General features: G+C 41.9%; 2 protein-coding genes across 2 annotated transcripts; one reads left to right on the forward strand and one right to left on the reverse strand.

Moving 5' to 3' along the window:
- Positions 1–259: 259 nt before the first annotated feature.
- Positions 260–1,417, reverse strand: LOC122650678. The gene has a single exon (XM_043844074.1). The coding sequence runs from the start codon at positions 1,415–1,417 to the stop codon at positions 260–262; it is 1,158 nt and encodes a 385-aa protein (XP_043700009.1).
- Positions 1,418–15,158: 13,741 nt separating this feature from the next.
- On the forward strand, positions 15,159–21,118 carry LOC122650679 (pentatricopeptide repeat-containing protein At1g06710, mitochondrial-like). Its single transcript, XM_043844075.1, has 4 exons — positions 15,159–15,290; positions 20,097–20,745; positions 20,897–20,970; positions 21,107–21,118. Exons 1-4 carry the CDS (start codon positions 15,159–15,161, stop codon positions 21,116–21,118), a joined length of 867 nt encoding a protein of 288 aa, XP_043700010.1.
- The last annotated feature ends 1,918 nt before the right edge of the window (positions 21,119–23,036 follow it).

A 23,036-nucleotide genomic window follows, 5' to 3' on the forward strand; every position in this document is an offset into this window, starting at 1 on the left:
CCAGAAACCTTTCCTTCAGTAACACGAGATGTATTCGCTCGACTAGCAGTTCCCACCGTGGGAGAGACTTGCATGGAACCCTCTCCTTTCATACCACGATCCACATGGAGACTTGCTGTAGCACAACCTGATGAAGAAGACGCTGAAGACCCCTTAGCCGCAGCCGCAGCAGGAGATGCATGCGCACTCCCCACCACCGAACCAACCTTACGTGTAGAGTCTCCTTGCACTCCACGTGGAGTCTCAACATCCATAGCAGTTATAACTGAGGATGCCTTGCCTTCCCCCCAATCACCTCTTTTGAAATATTATCCACTAAACCGCCACGTACTGCAACGCCACGTGGCGTTTTTACCTCCATTGGCTTCCTAACCGTAAGATCTCCCACTCCGGCACCAGTCACCGGCGACGCAGAACCAGCAACCGCTGAAGGTGGGATCTGCACCTGTCGCTTACCTCTCCGGCGATGACTATTTTGGCGCACCCAACCATCATCAACTATTGATGAGTCATGAACTTCAACACCCCCTGCTTGCTCCTTCGCAATAGCCGAAATAGGACACGAAGCATCAACATGCCCATACACCTTGCAAGTACTGCATAACGGAGGGATCCAGTCATACTGCACCGCCTGTTCCACCAAGGTTCCATCGTCCTGAGCAATATAAATTGTTGTAGGCAGCCCATCCGAGGCTTGGATGGAGACACAAACACGCGCAAATGATAATCGCTCATGACGCACTGTTCGTTTGTCTGCACAAATAGGCCTGCCCAGAACACTTGCAATGCGACCAAGAGTTCGATCTCCCCAATACTGCAAATTGAGTCCATAAAACCTCACCCAAAGAGGCAACTCGGTTTCCACCTTCCTTGATAGTGAGACATCAGGACTCCATGGACAAAGGATTAGTGGTCGCAAACCCAGTGTCCAAGGTCCCTCATCCAGGATCTGCCTACTCAGATCACACCCCTGAAAATCAAACACAAACATCCCATTCTCCAGCCCAAAAACTTCCACAGCACCCACATGTTTCCACCTATCTTGCACAAACTTTTGCATGGCTGTGAACGATGGCCTCGGCCCAAACACATAACCTACTAAGGCCGCTTCCCACCTATCACTCTCCTCAACCAATTCCTCAGCCATGCATTGCGCCACCTTCTTACCATTAACTACCGCAGGTTCATAGTAAGGGATGTCACCAGCATCCTCCTTCACCTTACCCCCTCGAAACAAGCCAGCCCACGACTGCACGCCACCACTTCGGGCACCACCACCTTGTCCAGCGACAGGCAATGCTGGGTCGTGGGTCACCGGAGATGAAACACCGGTGACCATAGATCCAGAAAACGTCACTGTAACTAACTTTAAACCACTGCACTTCACTTCGTTGCACTTCACTTCGCTGCACTTCATTCGGATTTGATTTGCACAAATAGAAACCCTTCTGCTCGTTTTGTTTTACAGCATATAATCAATAATCTTGCTATTCTTCTCCTAAAAAATTTCTAATTTTTTCCTTTATTTGTTTGTGCAGCAAACGATATGCGTATACTGTAAGGCTATGTCCAAGGTAATCTTCCTTTCTATATACTTGGACGGCCAATTGATATAATACTTTTATGATATAATTTTTCCACTTTCCGTTTCTCTCTCAAACGTATCACTCTTCAATACTCCTCTCTTTCTCACACATACCCTGTTCTTTCTCTCCTCTTCTCCTCTTCGTCTCACATGGCCTCTCTCACGTCTCTCTTCACATGTTTCTCTCTCCCTCTCTCCCTCTCTTGGAGTAATGGTTGTGCTATCCCTTGCGTACCTTGTGCAATTTCTATAATTACCATGGCTAAGAGACTTCAATGCCTCCTAATGATTTGGAGGGGTGTGGAAAAAGGCATCCAGACCAAAATTGATCTCAAGCTTGTTCATTAACCATTGCTTGCCTTATGCTGAACCTGCTTGGAAATACCCTATTTTGGTTGGAATTGCCTAGCACCCTGGTTGTTATATCCCAGATGAACTGCAGTCCGCCATACATTCAACCTCGAGGCAAGTTATTTTGTAAATGTTTCTTGTAATAGCTTCATTGATTAGTGTTTATCCCCCCCCCCACTGAGGATTTAGATTTTCGGTTGCGGTTCGAGTTTCTTTGTTAATTTATGTTTAAATATTTTTTATCCTGTGAATGACTTATACCCATTTGTCTTCTGTTCCTAAATTATCTTAGATAGTGATTATTGATTACAAAAAGTGATCTAGAATGTTGAATTCCATTCTACTATTTGTTTTGTCTTTGTTTTTCAACAAGTGTTTATTTTATTTGATGTTGATAACCTGTAACATGAGATGTCAATTGGAAATTACACACATTGATTTGCATCACTTAACACCTATTCAGGCGGGTTGGTAGGCCCATATTGTTGCACCACCAACCTATGCTGTATCAATGGTTTGCATTAGCCAAATGTGTTCTAATTACTTGGGGGAGGGGGGTTAAAGTTTGAAATTGTAATTTTTATTAGCAGTGGGGGTTTTAGAACTGGCCTATTGCTCTGGCTATGGTCTCTCATCTTTATTTATAATTTTATCTATTTATGTCCTGATGGATGGGAATTAGAAAGTCATGGTAGGAGAAGGGAAGTAAGTTATCCCCTTCCAACACTGTGATGGCAATCTGACCTAGATGACTGAATTAAGAAGAAAATTTCATGTGTAAAATATTCTGATTAATGAATGATGTGAGTGGAGTTTGAATTCTAAGAAACAGTTAACAAGATCTATGGCGAGAATCAAATTTAGATCAAGATTTTTGGAGATTTTTTAAGTGGTTTACCTATCTTATTTGGGAGTGGAAGGAGTAATGGTTGTGCTGTCCCTTGCGTACCTTGTGTAATTTCTACGATGACTATAGCTAATAAGAGACTTCAATGTTGCCTAAAATTTGGAGGAGCGTGGGACGGATGTTTTGTGGTGTTCTGAAAGTATAGTCTTCCAAATAAAGAGATACACAATCCGAAACCATATCGTATCAGTATAAGGGACAGGTATGATTGGTACTGCTTCTTTGATTTTATTTGGTATCTACGCGCGGATATATTTTGATATCTATTCAATTGTTTGCAAGTTCTTCTTTGATACTCGGCTTCAAGAGAGCAAAGGAGCTGCACTGAGAGAGGGGGTTCTTCTTGTTTGCAACTTCTTCTTTTCCTATTTAAAGTATATTTCTGTACTTCACATGAATTCCCTTTGATTTCCTCTCTCTCCTATCAAGTTCCTTCTCTAATGTTGCTGCTTGTAAGAATTTTCACTTTAATAAACTCCCCCCTCCCCCAAAAAATTTTGAAAAATATTTGGGTTCTTACTTTTTTGGTATTCAATTCAGCTTTACAAAAGATGTTTAGGTGGTTGTATTTCAAATTTTGATTAGAAAATGTTTTGCGTTTTGAATTGGAGTAAATGAAAAGAATTACGTGAAGAAAATACTGAAGTGCATTAGGCGTGCTGATTATAATGTTTCTTTAGGTGGTGTCATGGTTCTTAATTGCAACTCCCTTTCTTCCCTTTTAAAAACTTTAAAACTTTGCATCACTTAGTTGGAATGGAGCAAATAAATCCCTAATGTGTTTCACATGATTGTTTCAAAAGTCTGTTTTCATCAGTTATTGTGTTGCGCATTTAATAAAGAATTTGCCATGTAACCTAATTTGTTTGCAAGTTTCAGTTTAGTAGTTCCTTAGAAAATAGTGGACAATTTGTGTTTCTTTTCCTGGACTTTTTGAAGACGCTTTATGCTTATTTGAAGGGTTGGGCGGCCTTCACCCCCCATTCTTATTTTATTGCTTAGGCTAGGTTTGCCTTTCTGTAATTCTGGTTTAAAAATAAACCCTTCAAACTATATGGGTTTTACTAGGAATACCAGTATAAGATCCATATTACCTTGTTTTGCCTACACCATGCTTCTGCTTGTGATGAATGCACTCTTTGAAAGTGCAATTAACATCTGACTTTTCTACTTTTCTACAGACTATAGTGGAAGTAAATGATTTTTGGAAAACAAGGCTTGAAGCCATTGCACATTTAGCAGCCAAGATAAAGTATATCTGTTGGAGATGCAATGGTATTAAAGTAGAGTACTGCCTTTGATATTTTTGATTAACTTTTGGATGTTCTGTTGCAAAGTTAATGATTATATGCAAACACTGAAGAGTAATTCTCCTATAGTACTTGGAAGTTGGAAGGTAATTTAAAACCAGACTGTTTATGAATCCATTTTGCAGCCCATAGGTTGCTTCTTAAACTCCTCATAAATACAATCTTCTTTTTCAGAAGCTCGATTTCGAGGCGCAAGGAGGAGAAAGTGGATTGAGTTATAGAAGAGAAAGGAATGTGATTGGAGGGTTTTGTGTTGCTGCATTTGATGCTTCTCTTCTGCAAAATCGATTTCTGCCTTTTCCTTCAAGGTGTTTTAATCTTGAAGGATCGAGCATAAAGTATTCCAAAACAGCTTCTCAATTGCTATATTATTCTGAATGTTTTTTCTAATTCTAAATTGGTTTACTTCAGAGGTTAATTTATTAATCAATGATTAATCACTTGTAGAGTTAGTCGTTATTAATCAATTTTAGTGGTAAACAATGTTTTAGTTGTGGGTTTGAGTTTCCGATGTGTTTTCAGAGTTTTCCCTTCCTAGGCTCATTCTTGTCTGGTTTTGTCTCTACTCTTGATATTCTCATGAGCTTGATCACGAAGTCCTCCACCCCCCTCCTCTTTATAGGTGGAATCAGTTTTATACAACGAAAACTTCACTTTGGAAGAGCTACTCAATGAGGAAGAAATAAATGTATCGTTCTTGATTTAATTCTGTGTTTCCAAGGCAGCAACTATATTTCTTTCTTTCTATCTTCCCTCACCCTTGTTCTAATAAATCTTCAACCTATTGGAAGTGGCTTCAACTGCATATTTCTATTGTTGTTTTTTGCCTATTGGATCAACTCTATTCTAACTCTCTAAGTGACATGAAAAGCCACCTATATGCTGAGACGGATAGATTTTTCATTGTTGCTTTCTTAGGTGTCCTTAGTATTAATTATTACTATTTTAAATGGGTGACAAATCTTTCATTAATTTTTTTTATATTATATTGTTATTTTCTTTTCCTTTTTTGTATTTTAGAAAAAGAAATACAGTCGTGGAATCTATCGAATCTTCTTTTTTCTTCTCCATCTCCCTGCAAACCCTAACATCAGTGCAAGCATCCCTTTTCTCCCTTCATCTCTGTTATCTGCAAACCTTTACAATAGCAATGGAACGAGTCATTGCACAATAAGAGGTTCTTCAGTGGACGACAGTTGACTCTCTCTCTCATGTTTTAGTTTTGATTCATCCATTGAATCCCTTTCTCCCTTCATCTCCGTTCTTTGCAAACCCAACAGCAGCAATGGAAGGAGTCATTGGAATCTATCGAATCCCTTTTTTCTGGCTTCTCCCTACAAACCGTAACATCAGCGCAAGTTTCTGTCATGGAATCCACGTTTTCACATTTTCGAGAATTCTTTCCACGTAGATTTCCGCAGCAGCAGCAGGTGCATCAGTAGCTTTCCACAAGATGATAGTGAGGGATTAAACGATTCTGATTTTTTGGCCCCAGATGATGCAACTTGTTCAATTGAAGAGAATTGTAAACGTAAATGGGCTGGGCCCAATTTAGTGCGCCCACGAGGGGCTGGCCGCGCGAGACCTGAGCTCTGGATGTCACACCCCAAACCACCCCCTGGGAGGATTAGGTAGGTGACCCGAATTGCGTAACGGTAATCCGCCAAATTCCACAGATCTAGAAGCAGTTATTACAGTCACAGATCCACATTCATCACATTACTACAGGTAAGATCAGAGTGCTGTAGATAAACTACAATTAATATAACAAAAGAAAAGCGTAGCAATACGGGAATGATGGTGATATATATATATATACAAAGTGTTCTGAACATTCCCCAACTACCCACAAACTGAAAAGCAAAGCTGACAAGAACAAAGCCAAAGATAAATACATACATATATATACAGGGTGAGATAACTCAACCCCAAAAGAAGGTAAAAAAAACTATAGCCGAACCACAAGCAAAACGGGGATAAACTCCTAACAAAAACAAAAAGGAGTCCTCAAGACAAAAAACATCAAGTGTACTCTTTAACGGTCTTCATCAATGACCACCGAGAATACACTCATCATCGGCACGACCTCCATCGGGGTCCACACCAATATCATCATAATAACCAGGGCTCTTCTCCTCGTAATGAGCCTCCATGCCACAGCGGCATCGATCTGCTTCTAAGAAAACAATGTACAACAGAGTGTGAGCCCCACCGAGCTCGTGAGCAAAACATATCATCATGCATATGCGTGCAACCACAATCCACATGATATGCAAGTCCAGATTAATTATTAGCCACCTAGCAATACAACTAAGTCAGGTCAGTGCTACTACAATCCCCAATACATGTATCCCTGGTGCGGGCTTGGTTACCCCTTCCCGTGATACACCCATTGAGTTGTCGGAGAGGACCAGTCAGCTCCCGCATTCGTTCACCAAGGTCAGCCCGACCAGCCCTCTGTGATAAACCTGTAGGGCAATCCATCACATTTCTCTTTTCCTTTCAATTATGGCTTATAGCCCATAATCACCATTCCGGTGCAAACACATTTCTTTTCATTTCATATCTTTTCTTTTCTCATATACACATATGGTCACCCTCACAGGCACCCAATACCTTAACCCCTGTTGGCAAGGGTGTGTAGCACGGGTGATGAAACTCTAACCCCATGTCTATATGGCATCGTATGAGTCAGGTGGTGTTAACCGCATCCCATACTACGAGCTACCACATGCCTCATTTTCAAGCCGACTACGACATCTAGTCTAACATTCACAATCATCAGATAATATTCACAGTGTTGATCAACAGACAATCATTGTGTAGTAACTTGAATAATTGAACAGAATTAAATAACACAACATTTAAAATTTAAGAATTTATTTGCCGGCATACAGTTACACATGCATATGATAATACTTCACTCACTTGGGTTTGGTTCTAGGAACTCGGTTGTAATTTCAGTTCTAATAGCAGTCTGGTTGTAGGCCTCGAGCGCGGGATCAACTCCTCGATATAAATAAAAAATTGTCATTTTAAATTTTCCAACCTATCTTTGGTGGTCCTAGGGTTAACCTAAACTCACTGGGTTGACTCGGTGTTCAGTTGGTTTTCACTAGGAATTCTCTGGGTCTTGCACTGGGTCTTAGGCCTATGTCCCGGTGCATCATCCAGAGATGGTGGCCAAGGGGTAAAATGGTCATTCTCAGTGTTTGTACCTGACCCTAGGTCATAATAGGCTTATAGTGCTACCCTCAGCCTGACAGTGCTGCAGGACCAAGCACAGGCAGGGTTTCCATCACCTCGGGGCCCACTTGGGTTCCCAAGCATTCCCTTCATAAGGACAGATGTGGGGAGGGGCTTTTAGGTCATTTTCCACCTTCCCATTCAGTACCATGGCCAATGGGTGAGGTCCCCCAACCCAGAATGTCAAAACAACAATGTTTCACTCACTGGGCGATGGCTCTGGGCATTGGGTGCATTGCCCAGAGTCTTCAAACCGAGCTTTGGCTGAGATTCCTAGGTTGCTGCTTATGGGCAGTGACCAAATCACCTCCCTATGCATGTTAGGGTGTTAGGTACCCCCAGGGGTGATCTTCATTTTGGTCCATGTGGATTTTCCACTGGGCCCACCACTTGGCCGCCAGACGCTGACCAGACAGCCCAATGAATAGTATCACAGGGTTTCCCACAGCAACAGATCTGAATTTCGGCCACATGTAAGGCTGTAATTACATGACAAATGATAATCTAGGGCTGCTACCGCCTAGGGCTAGGTTCCATGCAGCCAGGGTTGCATTCCAGGGTTCCAAATAGCCAAATAATAGGGCATCTGACAGTGTGATGCAGATTCATCATCAAATAGGGCTTGTTTCATTGGGAATAAGTGTAGGGTTGGGATATATATATGTTGGGCCTTTGTTCCCAAGGGTTTTTTATGTATTAGGCCACTTTAGTGGGCCTGAAATAGGGGTATATAGGTTGCATACGGGATTAGCCCAATACTTAGTTTTTATTTTGTGTTTTTAATTGAACCGGTTTAAATTGGTTGCATCCAATTGGTTCAATTGGTCTAATTTAAGTGAAGTGATCCTATTGGCTAAGAGGTTCTTATATCCTATTGACTACTAGGGAATCTTTTTTATTTTAAGTAGTTTAAGTTGTTTTAAGTCATTAGGACTCTATTTTGAGTCTATTTGAGTTTCCTAGTCAGTTTAAGTTGCCTAATAGGTTAGGGATAAGGTTAGGCCATTCATTTTTAGTGTCTAAGTCTATTTTTGAGTCTTCTATATAAGTTTGTAAGGGAGGCCAGCATTATACACGAATTTGATTAATAAAATTATCTTTATGCTTGTTGCCTTTGTTGCTGCCTTTGCTCCATCGTGAGTGTACCTTGTGAGTAATATCAAGGTTGCCTTGTGAGTAATATCAAGGTTGAAGGGATTGGTGGATCTCCAATCGACTCCTTGCATCTTGTAGATCGAGAGGTCCTTCTTCTTCTTCAATCAAGCTTCCTCAACTTACTGCTACTGTAGATCTTCAGATCCGGTGAGTTGTTTGTTAATTTAGTTATTCCCTTCTTCCTCTAACCTAATCCACACCCCCCTCCTTCCATCAAACCCTAATTCTCCATCAAATCTGCACTCCTACCTCAACTAGGACTCCCTCATAACTTCGAATTTGTCCATCAGTTTCAAACCAAACTTTCAGCATACATCCCTTACATCATTGTTGACACTCGATCCAAGTTTCAGCCCCAAACTCCCACTCTAACCCCTCCATTCCTCCACTCCATTAAACCCAAAATCTGTAACTCAATTCTGTCCAGAATTGCAGAATTTCAAAACTCATCCAACCCCTAATCTTTTAATACCATATTGACCCCCTAGACCTGCCCATTAATACCCTATAAACCTCTTTCCCAATATCCAACCCAAACCCTAGGAATTGACCTAAATCTTAGTGCTGTCCATTCGAACTAGCAGCCCCTTTTGTTGTTTGATCTTGTTGTTTGGCTCCTAGTAGGTCTCCTACCTATCTAGGACTACATTAAGTGGTATCAAAGCTATGGTGGAGGGAAGCTCCAACCAAGCCTTGAAAGACCCACCTCCCTTCGTTTTCAAGACCCAAGTTCATCTACCCAATGGGAGCATAGCCATCTTAATTGTTGATGAGAGGAGACGTAACAACATTATTTCACAATCTGTGGTGGATATGTTGTCCCAATCAGGAGAGATTTGCATCGAGCCTACAGGTAAAGTCTGTGTTGAATTTGGGTGTTCTTTATATCATGATGGTGCTTGGTGTAAGCCGATACCATCTCCAAGGAGCTTTATTACAGTAGGTTGCAATTGGTTGGACGAGCGACAAGGTTGGATTGAACCGGAAAACAATTTGTGTGTCCTACCTGATCGACAGTGTCTATACCATTTGTTTACTCTAAAAGGATTACAACCAAAGGTGACCACATCGACTGTACAGCCACAAGGATTGCCGAACATGTCAACTCAAATGCAAGTGACATCGACAGTGTTTGAAGTTTCACCTATGGCAGATGCACCAACAAAAGATTCTACTAAAGCGGTTTGTGTTGAAGAGATTCAAGAACCTATAGCTAAAGAAATTCAAGTAGACCAAGCTGCACCAGTAGTTGAGATCATGGTTGAGAAGCTCAGCCATCAAATTGATGTGGAGGTCCAACACACAATGGTAGAAGAAACTACTGAAGAGGGCAAAGTAGACAAGGCTGAGGACATGGAAGATGAAGTGGTGATTGACAACACTCCACAAGAAATCATCGACATCCAAGATGTTGTTCTTGAAGAGGTCGAGCACAAAGAGTTTGTTATACCACTATGGTTCTTTGAAGAGAACGCTCCACGCATTGAAGACTTTATCCCCAATGTTCCCGCTTCACCGAAATTCTGTTTGGGGATGGTCAAAGCTGTTGATCACATGTTGATTCTCCCTCATCACTACAAAATTCGAGGACGAATTTTTTCAAATTGGGGAGAGTTGATGCAGATTCATCATCAAATAGGGTTTGTTTCATTGGGAATAAGTGTAGGATTGGGATATATATATGTTGGGCCTTTGTTCCCAAGGGTTTTTTATGTATTAGGCCACTTTAGGGGGCCTGAAATAGGGGTATATAGGTTGCATACGGGATTAGCCCAATACTTAGTTTTTATTTTGTGTTTTTAATTGAACCGGTTTAAATTGGTTGCATCCAATTGGTTCAATTGGTCTAATTTAAGTGAAGTGATCCTATTGGCTAAGAGGTTCTTATATCCTATTGGCTACTAGGGAATCTTCTTTATTTTAAGTAGTTTAAGTTGTTTTAAGTCATTAGGACTCTATTTTGAGTCTATTTGAGTTTCCTAGTCAGTTTAAGTTGCCTAATAGGTTAGGGATAAGGTTAGGCCATTCATTTTTAGTGTCTAAGTCTATTTTTGAGTCTTCTATATAAGTTTGTAAGGGAGGCCAGCATTGTACACGAATTTGATTAATAAAATTATCTTTATGCTTGTTGCCTTTGTTGCTGCCTTTGCTCCATCGTGAGTGTGCCTTGTGAGTAATATCAAGGTTGCCTTGTGAGTAATATCAAGGTTGAAGGGATTGGTGGATCTCCAATCGACTCCTTGCATCTTGTAGATCGGGAGGTCCTTCTTCTTCTTCAATCAAGCTTCCTCAACTTATCGCTCTGTAGATCTTCGATCCGGTGAGTTGTTTGTTAATTTAGTTATTCCCTTCTTCCTCTAACCTAATTCACACCCCCCTCCTTCCATCAAACCCTAATTCTCCATTAAACCTGCACTCCTACCTCAACTAGGACTCCCTCATAACTTCGAATTTGTCCATCAGTTTCAAACCAAACTTTCAGCATACATCCCTTACATCATTGTTGACACTCGATCCAAGTTTCAGCCCCAAACTCCCACTCTAACCCCTCCATTCCTCCACTCCATTAAACCCAAAATCTGTAACTCAATTCTGTCCAGAATTGCAAAATTTCAAAACTCATCCAACCCCTAATCTTTTAATACCATATTGACCCCCTAGACCTGCCCATTAATACCCTATAAACCTCTTTCCCAATATCCAACCCAAACCCTAGGAATTGACCTAAATCTTAGTGCTGTGCATTCGAACCAGCAGCCCCTTTTGTTGTTTGATCTTGTTGTTTGGCTCCTAGTAGGTCTCCTACCTATCTAGGACTACATTATAGTGCAACTGTACACAGCCAGATTTCGGCTCCAATGCCAGCATATCAGACCTGTTAAATTACTCAAAAATCTCAGATCTTCCATGCTCCATGCTTGCATGGCAGATCTAGAGCAGTTCTAAGCAGTTCTCAGCTGTTCTGGGCTGCCAGAGAGCAGAAATCCATCCAAAACACAGGCATCAAAAGGAGCAGCAGGTTTGGGTACAGATCTGTATACCTGAGCTGAGCTTGGGTGCCACAAAATCTGGGCTCAGGTGTGAGCAGCTCCCCCTCTTCCTTCCTTCCTCTCTTTCTTCTTCTCCTTCCTCTCTTCTTTTCTCTCCCACGAAATGAGCAGTACCAAAGGCTCAAAATGAGCCCAAGGCTCACCTATTTATAGGCCCAGCCCATACTAGGGTCTGTTTGGCTGCTAGGGCCCTTTTTCAAAATGAGTTTTTGGACTATTTCTCAATGATTTTGGGCACATTGGTGGGGTCCACAGTGAACCAAAGGTATGAGGTGGTCCCTCAGACTCCCCTCTATCTATGGAGGGTGCCCATGCCCATTATGGGTGGTCCCCATAATTTAAAATCAATTTAATATGCTATTTTGCAAACTGGGCGATGTCTCTGGGCCTTGTCTGCATCGCCCAATGCCATCGCCCAGAGATTTCAGCAAGGCTGAATCTCAGTGGGGCTTGCACAGGGGTTTGACCCTTGGTTAGGGCATTGTCCCCACATGCCATTTAGGGTCCTTTAAACATATTTCCAGGGGTGGGTCCCATAGTTATGGGGAGGAGAGATTACTTGGAGTCCAAGCCATACATAATGCTATGAGCTGTGCAGCTGCAGGGGTCAGCTATCCATCTTCTGACAGGTATGTAGGAAGACATGCACAGGGTTTCCTCATTAATCCAAATCACTGGAGTGATACTCCACAGTGTTCTTGGTTGCCTGGTCAGGGGTTCCTGTCCTTCAATCAAAATTTCAGCCAGTCAGGAGCAGGGTTTGACACTGGAAGGGTCAGTCACTTAAGTGACCAACCCCTCCCCTTTTCTATTCAGTCTAGACCTCTAGTGAAAGTTGACCAAGTGAGAGCGGCGCCCAGGGTTTTTATCTATAAATAAGTATTAGGCCTAAACCCTAGCACAATGAATTTCATATCTTTTGAGAAGCCATCTCTCTCCCTCTCTTTCAAGTTCTGTGTTATCCTAGGGTTTCCATCGTTGCCTAGGGTTTTATGGTGTGGAGTTATTCTTCGTGGAGAAACCTTTCGAGATTGTTCATGATTGTGACCTACTCGTAACTGCAAGCTGCATTTGATCATCCCTTCCGCTGCGATTCCATTCGGTTCAGGTAATCCCTAAACCTTTGTGATTAATGGAATGCTAATATGCTAACAGTGGTATCAGAGCCAGTTAGGGCTTGTTGTTCACTATTTTTTTTCTTCTTCCCCTTCGCATATCGATCTACCCTCCTTGGCAGCGACCTTGGCGCAAGGCGCGCCGCACCCGGCTGTAGAATTTTTTTTTTATTACAAAAAAAAGAGGAACGTTGAGTGGGCAGCGGCCATGCTCGACAGTGGTCAAGTACGGCCGCTGCAATCGTTTCGGTTATGTTTTTTTTTCTAGCAGTAGGTGGGTTTACAAAAAAAAAAACCACAAAAGGGGGTAGCAGCCATGCTCGGCAATGGCCAAGCACGACTACTGCAATAGGAATGAAGGTGAAGAGGAAGAGGAAAAAGAAGATTAAAAAAAAAAGGTTTTTATGGATGTTGTGACTGTGAGTGTTTTTTTTAAATGTTAATGATTGCTTGATTGCTTTATGATTTGTTGGATTGAGCAATCTGTTGTTATTAAAAAAAAACAAACAAACATCTACAAAAGGGCATGGTGGATGGATGGACCCACAGATAAAAGAAAAAAAAGCAATCTGTATTGAGCCTGCCCAACAATATACTTGTGCCTTGCTGCATGCATATGGCTACAACAGCTATGATAAAAAGTAAAATATGGGGGTAGATTTGGTTTTTACTGTTTTGTTTTAGGGGTTTTTTTTGGGGAAGGAGATGGGTGAAGTGGGAATCCCTTCACCCTCCCCCTTACCTTTTTTCCCTAATTGGGCTTATACTTTTGGTTCTAATAATATGCATATGATTGATTGATTGGTTATAGCTATGTCTTATATACATGTGATTGGTTATGTACTTGAGCATGAGAGTTATAGTTTATTATATGTTTTCTTTGGTTTTCTTGTTTTTGGGATAAACCATATATGTTATTGAAATGCATATCATATGTGGCTTGTTCAATTAATATGAATGCTCATGGTTTGTTCTTGTGGTCTTTAACAAATTTTGGGGGCCTCCCCTGTAGGGTTTCTCATTTTTGGAGGGTATTTTATTTATTTCATGTGCACCCCCATTACTGAGAAATCGTTTTGTGAGATCCATGAGAGAAAAATGGGAGATAGGGTGTTGCCCCAAATCGTCCTATATTTTTCCCATGTGTATTGGAGATTGCTCAAGGCCACTTTGTTAATAAAGAAACATATGATTCCCCCCATTGCGGTATGGATCTGTTTGACGCTGCCATTAGGGTATCGCTGTCAAACACCCCATCTCATGCAACCATGTGTTTTATTATTTATTTCTCATGAGATGGATTTAGTACTTGTCAAGTGATGTGTTTATTTGGATAGATGTACGTTAGAGTTAGTGCCTGGAAGTGATACAAAGTATAGTGCTCGCCGGTAGTTTGTACTAGGATCTTGAATGTAAATAGCCGGTTGTAATTTTAATATTTTTTGAGAAGCCATGTAATGGGAGCTACTACACTATGTATTACAACCCCGTACTGACTCGGCATATCACTTCAAGTACCAGATTTGGGTCTCTTGTGTGAGTCCCTTGTGCACCTGTATATATGACGCATTAAACTGTGGTTAGGAGATTCTTGTTTTTTCTTCTACATTTGTTCGAAATCAGTTAAATTTATACATCTCCAGACCCACACATTGTGAGATTTGATTACCAACTTAGCGAAGTTTTTTGTCTCACCGTGTGGGGAAGGGTACCTTTAATTTTAATTAGGGTTTCTTGAACAAATTTGTGGATTTATGGATGTATATTAAATGTCCTCCCTTGCATATTGTAGTGATGACATCGAAAAGTGTTGTTACTGACCTTAACCAAGGCAACAAGTTGGATGGCACCAACTATGACATGTGGCACCGAAAGGCCAAGTTCTTGCTTAATGAGCAAGATTACCTAGACCTCCTGACCACTGAGATGGTCCCACCCAAAGTGGGTACTACCGCCTGTCACCGTCAAGAAAAATAGGCTTACGATAATTGGTTTAAGAGAGATCGTAGTATGCATTTTTTTATGTTAAGCACGATGCACGATGATCTTATCGGTCAGTATAAGAAGTGCGAGACTGCCAAGTCCATGTGGGACCAGGTAAGGCTCGACTGTGGCGGTACATCCACGACCAGACTTAGGTCCATGACCTTGAAGTTTGAGATGTACCGTAAGGACCCCAAGCACACTATGGTTAAACACCTCAAGGTCGTGAAAGACATGATCCAAAAATTGGATGATGTTGGGGTACACCTTACCGATGAACAACAAGTACAGGCCATCATCAGGACGTTGCCTGATTCTTGGGGGCAGATGAAGATAGTTCTGACACATAATGACACTGTCAAGACATTTAATGACATTACCGCTCATGTGAAACTAGAGGCAGAGCGCCTAGAGGTGACCCAATCACATGCCCTTGTCGCCCCAGCGGGATAACTCATGAATGGGTCTAAGCGCAAGAGACAGAGACACACTGGGAATCAGGATCAAGCTCAGAAAGCTGCGTCAATTGGGTGTAAGACCACCAAGCGTCGACGTGGCAAGCGAGGTGGAAAGAAAGATAATACCAAGGTCAAGTACTATAACTGCCAGAAGATGGGGCACTTCGCTCGTGACTGCACTGAAGCGAAGCAGGTACCATTTCTACCTCTCTCTCCTTGTACTTTTATATGTACACATGTTTTGGTTGCCCAATCCCAATCTGATTGGATTGTGGATACAGGTGCAACAAGACACATAGTGCGAGATTGAGGAGGGTTCTTAGATTATAGAAAGATTCTGGATGGCGCCCAAAGTATATATATGGGAAATGGCACTAGTGAAGCAGTTCGAGGAGTTGGTACCTACCAGCTCACCTTGCGCACTGGGTGCATCTTGCTACTTTATGATGTGATATACGCACTAGAAATCCAGCATAATCTACTTTCAGTTACTGCACTATTGACTTCAGGATATTCATTTATTTTTTATGGTGACTCTTTTGAGATACGATTGGATGGTAGAAGTTTTGGACATTGTAGGCTTGAGAATGGTTTTATTAAATTAGATTTGATAATTCCTATTGTTTTCTCTTCATCTTTTGTAGTTGATTCTAATACTAGTCCAGATTCAATTACATGGCATGCTAGACTAGGACACATAGGTCGAGATAGGATGGGATGGCTAGCTCGAGAAGGCCTTATTGGCTCACTCGCTAAAGTCAACCTACCGACATGTGAGGCCTATTTAGCGGGTAAGGCCCACCAAAAGCCTTTTGGAAATGATAAATGGGTAACCCAGACCCTAGAGCTTGTCCATTCGAACATTTGCGGACCAATGAACGTGAAGGCACGTCATGGTACTTCCTATTTTCTCACTTTTATCGATGATTATTCGCGATATGGTTATGTGTATCTAATCGCTCACCGCTACGAAGTGCTAGATTGCTTCAAATGCTTTATAACAGATGTTGAGAATCAGTAAGGCAAGAGGTTAAAAATTCTACGCACTGATCGAGGACACGAATATTTGTCCGATCAATTTAAAGAGATGTGTGAGGAAAAAGGAATCACTAGGCAGCTGACTATTCCCCACACTCCACAACAAAATGGTCTGGCAGAGCAAAGGAATAGAACGCTTTTAGATATGGTTAGATCGATGATGGCGCAGGACAACCTCCCAATATCTTTTTGGGAGGATGCTATGTTGACTGCTGCCTACATCCTTAACCGCGTGCCATCACAGTCAGTTCTCTCCACTCCCTATGAATTATGGAAAAGCGCAAAGCCCACTTTAGGGCATATGCGACCATGGGGATGTGCATGATATGTTCATAGTACATCCCATAAGTTTGGGAAACTTGGCCCTAGAGCTAAAAAGAGTATCGTTATAAGATATTCTGATACCTCGAAAGGCTATGTAGTGTACGGTGAACATCAAGATAGAGGAATGACAGAGAGTGAGTCCCGCGATGTGGATTTTTTAGAGACCGATTTCCCTAGCATTAGTGACGTTAGTAGAGACCTTGATCTTTTTGAGATAGAGACTGATGAAAGCGTCTCACCTAATCTTGGCGAGGGTGAGGAATTAAACACTCATTATGAGACGCCAGAGAGGGTGAGAGTGATCATCAGCCCAGTGGGAGTGCGCTACCTAATGAAAGCATACAACCCACGGGTCAAGAACCCTCTGCGCGTAAGAGCGCACATGGACACGTTCCCCGACGTCATTTTGAGATTGAAGGGGACGCTGCCCTTGTCTATGTCCCGAGGGATGAGGATGAGCCAACTTCAGTGAGTGAGGCGCTCCTTTCTCCAGCTAAGGAAATGTGGCAAGCTACTATGGAAGATGAGTTGAGTTTTATGAGTAAGAACCAAGTCTGGGAGTTAGTTGATCTTCCACCTGGACGCAAGGCCATCGAGAACAAGTGGGTTTTGAAGGTCACGCGAAAAGTAGATGGATCAATTGACAAGTATAAGGCACGTCTTGTGATGAAGGGATATACCCAAAAAGAGGGTATAGACTATGCTGAGACGTTCTCCGCTGTGGTGAGAATAGCCTCAATATGCCTCATTCTAGCCATTGTCGTAAAGTTGGATTTGGAGCTCTACCAAATTGAGGTTAAAATTACTTTTCTCAATGGAGAACTGGACGAGGAGATCTTCATGGCTCAGCCCATGGGCTTTGAGAAGAAGGGACATGAGCACAAAGTATGCCGTCTCAAACGTTCCATCTATGGCCTTAAGCAATCATCCAGGCAGTGGTACATTAGATTTCACCATGCCATTACTACTATGGATTTTGACATGATTAAAGAGGACTACTGTGTGTATGTTAAACGGTCTAAGGCAGGGTTTCTTATCCTATCATTGTATGTTGACGACATCTTGCTGGTAGGGAATGACATTGAAATGATTGTCGCTACTAAAGAGTGGTTGTCCTCTACTTTTGAGATGAAGGACATAGGTGAGGCCAACTTTGTGTTGGGCGTGAAGATTGTGAGGGATCGCACTAGGAGACTTCTTAGTTTGTCTCAAGAGACTTGCATAAAGAAAGTCCTGAAGCGGTTCCATATGAGCAACTCGAAACCCATTGACACTCCAATGGACTAGGCATGCACTTTGAGCCTAGACCAATGCCCTAAGAGTGATGAAGAGAGAAACCAAATGTCCAAAATACCCTATGCAGCGGCAGTAGGCAATCTAATGTATGCATTTATGTGCACGTGTCTAGATATTTGCTTTGCCATTGGCATGGTGAGTTGTTACCAGAGTAACCCATGGCCAGCTCATTGGTAGGCAATAAAGAGGATACTTCGATACCTACGTGGCACTACAGACCTCTCGCTCACCTTCAGTAGTTTAGGCTTGAGACTGAGAGACTATAGTGATGTTGATTGGGCTAGTGATAGAGACGAACACAAGTCTACTTCAGGGTATGCGTTTGTCCTGGGAGGCGGGGCTGTCACTTGGAGTAGTAAGAAATAGACCTGCATTGCCCTATCCACGATGGAGTCGGAGTATGTCACATGTTTGATAACAGTGTAGGAGGCCGTTTGGCTCAGGAGGTTCTTGCAGAGACTTAGGGTTTCTGCTCACTCAGACGATGCTGTGCTTATACATTATGACAGCACGACAGTGTTTGCATTTACGAAGGACCCCAAGTTCCATAGTAGAGTCAAGCACATTGACATACGGTATCACTACATTCGAGACATGGTAGCACGAGGTGAAGTGGTTCTGCAGCATATCTCCACTGGCAATATGTTGGCTAATCCATTGACTAAGCCCATTGCCAGAGATGTTTTCCTAGTTCACGTTAGGAACTTGGGACTCAGGCAGATCTGATATGTATTTTCTTTGAGAACACTTTGTTTGTGATGGACATTAATTTGTATTTCTCTTACATTTATTGATGAGCATATATTTGTTTGAGTAATCTTGTGCGTATACATTCATTGTTTGTAAAGATGTCACTAGGCTTAGAATCGACCCACTCACATGGGTGATTCACCTCGGCCCTGGGGTGCAGCGAGCGAGATGAGCCCATGAGCATGTGTTCTCTATGGCGCCTTAGTTAGAGCTAAGATGAGACCTTTACTTGGTCCAACTTGGAAGACACCCCACTTCCAAGTAGCCTGTTAGAAGCCAGATGTGAGGTTCTAGGCTGAAACCATGAGGGTGACTGCGCTAGAGACTCAGGTTAGGCGCTTAGAGAAGCGACTAGACTAATATCTATATGGCGTTTATTTATTGCGAGTGGCATCCCCACCGTAGTGGGAGTTACGCCATAGCATGCACATCATACTGCATGTGCTTATATCGACCGATTGTGAGAGTAACCGAATGGATCCCTACTTTGTCACTGTGTGAGCCATGTGGATTATATTAATCCCATAGTACCCTCATTACCTGAGACAATGTCATGAAAAGGATACTCAATGACGCTACTTTGACGTTTTTCTTAGGACCATGGATGATGCGGTCCAGCGGGAAGCGATTGGGAAAGCTGTTGGGGATATTTGGATTGACATGAGGGGCTTAGGGAAAACCATTAGACGTTACACCTTTGTTATGTGACTCATTGCCCGGGCCACATGTCATATTTGTGATCAACGCAGTCATGAGTACATTACATACCAAGGATTAACACTTCTCATCATGAGGGGTCGTGAGTGTTAGATCGGGTGTAAGTGGATCGTTTGGGGAATTTTGAGACTTTTTTGTAAGTGATGTACTATATTGGCTAGATGGAAGTTTGATATAGTACTCCTATGTTGTATCATCTCGACAGGTCACACGCCCCATTACCTGTATGGAGGATAACGCGGAATGAGAGAAACTTGAATGCATAATTTAAATTATGCACCCTATGTGGGCCAGTGGGAGATGTAAACGTAAATGGGTTGGGCCCAATTTAGTGCGCCCACGAGGGGCTGGCCGTGTGAGACCTGAGCTCTGGAGGGGTCGGTCACTTAAGTGACCAACCCCTCCCCTTTTCTATTCGGTCTAGACCTGTAGTGGAAGTTGACCAAGTGAGAGGGGCGCCCAGGGTTTTTGTCTATAAATAAGTATTAGGCCTAAACCCTAGCACAATGAATTTCATATCTTTTGAGAAGCCGTCTCTCTCCCTCTCTTTCAAGTTCTGTGTTGTCCTAGGGTTTCCATCATTGCCTAGGGTTTTGTGGTGTGGAGTTCTTCTTCGTGGAGAAACCTTTAGAGATTGTTCGTGATCGTGACTTGCTCGTAACTGCAAGCCGCATTTGATCATCCCTTCTGCTGCGATTCCATTCGGTTCAGGTAATCCCTAAACCTCTGTGATTAATGGAATGCTAATATGCTAACAAGAACAACAGAAAAAAATGACCCGTTTCACCTCAAGATTTTGCCTTTTTTGCAGGATGTAGTACATAGCTCGTCGAGTAAGAGTTTTGATTCGGGTAAGTTCTCTGATGAAGCCATACTGATATCAGATGCAATTAGAGATAATGAAGACGATTTAGGTGACAAAACTCATAAATTTCTTAGGCAATTCAGGCAGAAATTAAATGATTCTCTAGTAATTGAGGTGTTGAAACTTGTACCACGTCCTGAATTGGGTGTCAAGTTCTTCATTTGGGCTGGTCGACAAATTGGGTATAGCCATAGAGTTGGAGTTTATCATGCTCTGCTTGATAGATTGGGTTTTGATAAGAACAGTAGAGTCCCGGAACATTTTCTTAGAAAAATTAGAGAGGATGACAAAGAAATTCTTGGTAATTTGCTTAATGTTTTGATCCAAAAATGTTGCAGAAATGGGTTTTGGAATGCAGCACTTGAGGAGCTCGGGAGGCTAAAGGATTTCGGATATAAACCTTCAAAATCAACATATAATGCCTTAATTCTGCTTCTCCTCAAGGCTGACCTATTGGATACAGCCTATCTTGTCCATAGGGAGATGTCTGACTCGGGTTTTAATATGGATTGGTTCACCATGGGTTTTTTTGCTCAGTCCGACACTGTCAACACGCATCATGGTGCCAACAAGAAACCTCAGATTCTTGGCTCCGGTAAAACCCTAACAAGACTCCTCTGGCCTCTAGTAAGACCTCTCTCTCTCTTGGCCAAAGATCCCCCTCCCTTTGTCCTCCCGCTCTCTGTCTCCCTCTTCCCTCCTCTTCTCTCTGCATTTATCTCTCCCTTTTTCCCTTCTCTCTGCAGCCAAAAATCTGCTCACCAAGGACTACAGCTGCGATCAGAAATTCACTATAACGACCTACTCTGAAAATGGATTGGTATGTTATAGAAACATCTTCTGGTCTGCTTTAGATTTGGTTTATTCTTCTATCACTTGCAATCGCCTTTACGCCTTCCATCAAGGCCTTTCTGGATTGTGTTTCCAGTACACGTGCATTGTTTTTGTTGCAATAGCTTCGTGTTTAATGTTCATTGTCCTCTCATTCAATTGTACTATCTTTTCATATGTTTAATGTTTATACTTAAGAAATAAAAATTACCGAGGGTAATGTTATTTCTTATTGTTTTCCCCCATCCGTTTTCTGTTTCTTTGATCAATTGTTGTCTTTCATTTATTGCTCAATTTTATTGGTGTGTAATTCCTGAGCATTAGGGTCATGGTGCTATATTATATTATTCAACCAGCTGCTTATGGAATGCACATTTGAATTTCTATCTTATAAAACTCAAGCCTTTAGTCACTCACTTAATTTTATTAACATGGTATGAACTGCATCTGGATGAGGTTTCATTTTTGGGAAACAAATGAATTTTGTCACCCCCAGCTATGATGACAACAGGACGTGGATTGACATTGTACCTCTCTCAAGAAGGACTCACCCCCACAACCACCAAGTTTTCCCCGCCATGACCCCGATAAGGTTTGGATAAATGACTTTGAGTGCAAAATAATTGACGTTAGCCAGTGGTGCAGAAGTAGTTTTAAAAAGATTGTTGAAAGTCCATCCGACATCGAAATGGTGTTAACACATATCCTGAATTTTAAATATTTTTGGACCAAAACATGAACCACCACCTACACCATTGGATAGTGTTTGAAAATACGACTCCAACAGTATATTGTACAAAAAAATCCGATCTTCGGACGTAGATCAACGCCCAAAACTGCACCAAGAAAGGGAATCTCCCTGATTTGGCCTAGAAGTACGTGCTTGATCCACTTCTAAGCCCAACCTTTTTAGGAGGTATAATCCTTAAAAAGAGAGAAATAATCAATCCCTCTCCCCCTGAGCCGGGTTCTGTCAATATTTCGCCAACAAAGTTCATATGAATAAGTCAGAGTTCTACCAAAATTTCTTTGTAAAAACTCACCTATGCAGAGGAATCTCCCTTTTCGATCCTTGTCGAGGGTCATACTTAGATATGTCTAGCCCTCATTTCATTTAAAATTTGGCATAATGTAGGTCTTTAAAATAACCTATTTTTAGTGTAAATATTCAATGTGTTTGCATATAATTAATGTAGAATTTATATCATGATTGCATGAATAAATGTTAGCTTTGCATGTTGGTATATGACATTTTGTTTTGAGAGAATATTTGTATTTTAGCATCTAATAGAAAGAATGACTCATTCGGGCGGGGTAGGGTGCATAAAACCTTCCCACCTAGGTAACAATGTAACCTGACCTCTTACCCACTCTGGCAAGACCATATAGAATCAATCGTAGCCTTATCCTTTAACCATGATTTAGGCTATCCACACAAGGTTCCAAGTCCGTAACAACCTAGGTGGCAACTCCTTCCTTTTAATTATTATTTCCTTTTTAAATCGTGCAATCTCGCACATCCCCCTCTCATTGAGTCACCAACACAAAGGGGAGGCTTTCCCTTGACACCCGTAAGGTGTTGTCCGAGGAGGCACACATTGTACCTACATTATCATTGTAAATCTTACCCTATTAGGGTTTATCACGTGTGTTGTCTCTATTGAGATTAGGCCATTCAATAACAAATATTGTGTTCTGACAAGTTCATCGTCCACATACACTATATGTCTTGAGTGCGGGATGTAGAAGGACCAGAGGATAGAATCACTATAGCAGGTGTTGAAAGAGAGAACGACTCGTTGAAGTATTCACTGGGGACAAAGAGAAGGAACACTCACGGCGAAGGAAAAGCCGCACTCACCGAAGGAGGAGAAGTACATTTTAGGAAAAAGTTCTTCCACAAGCCCAAATAACGACAAGATTATCATTGTTGGAATCCATGTATTGAGCTTTCGATACAAATTAATGGTGACCATGAAGAAGACACCCAAGTCAAGTATTTCATGGTCCATTATTGATGTGCTTGTGTAAAGGATATGTTGGTCAGTATTCCGT

This window comes from Telopea speciosissima, chromosome 2 (genome assembly GCF_018873765.1).
Source record: "Telopea speciosissima isolate NSW1024214 ecotype Mountain lineage chromosome 2, Tspe_v1, whole genome shotgun sequence".
Taxonomy (NCBI): Eukaryota; Viridiplantae; Streptophyta; class Magnoliopsida; order Proteales; family Proteaceae; genus Telopea; species Telopea speciosissima.

Excerpts from the sequence above, each read along its gene's own strand:
- LOC122650678 (XM_043844074.1), bottom strand. The coding sequence starts at position 1,417 with ATGAAGTGCAGCGAAGTGAAGTGCAACGAAGTGAAGTGCAGTGGTTTA.
- LOC122650679 (XM_043844075.1), top strand. The coding sequence starts at position 15,159 with ATGAATGGGTCTAAGCGCAAGAGACAGAGACACACTGGGAATCAGGAT. Across the intron at positions 15,291-20,096 it reads GAAAGAAAGATAATACCAAG|GATGTAGTACATAGCTCGTC; the intron begins GTCAAGTACTAT and ends CCTTTTTTGCAG. Across the intron at positions 20,746-20,896 it reads ACCTCAGATTCTTGGCTCCG|CCAAAAATCTGCTCACCAAG; the intron begins GTAAAACCCTAA and ends TTCTCTCTGCAG.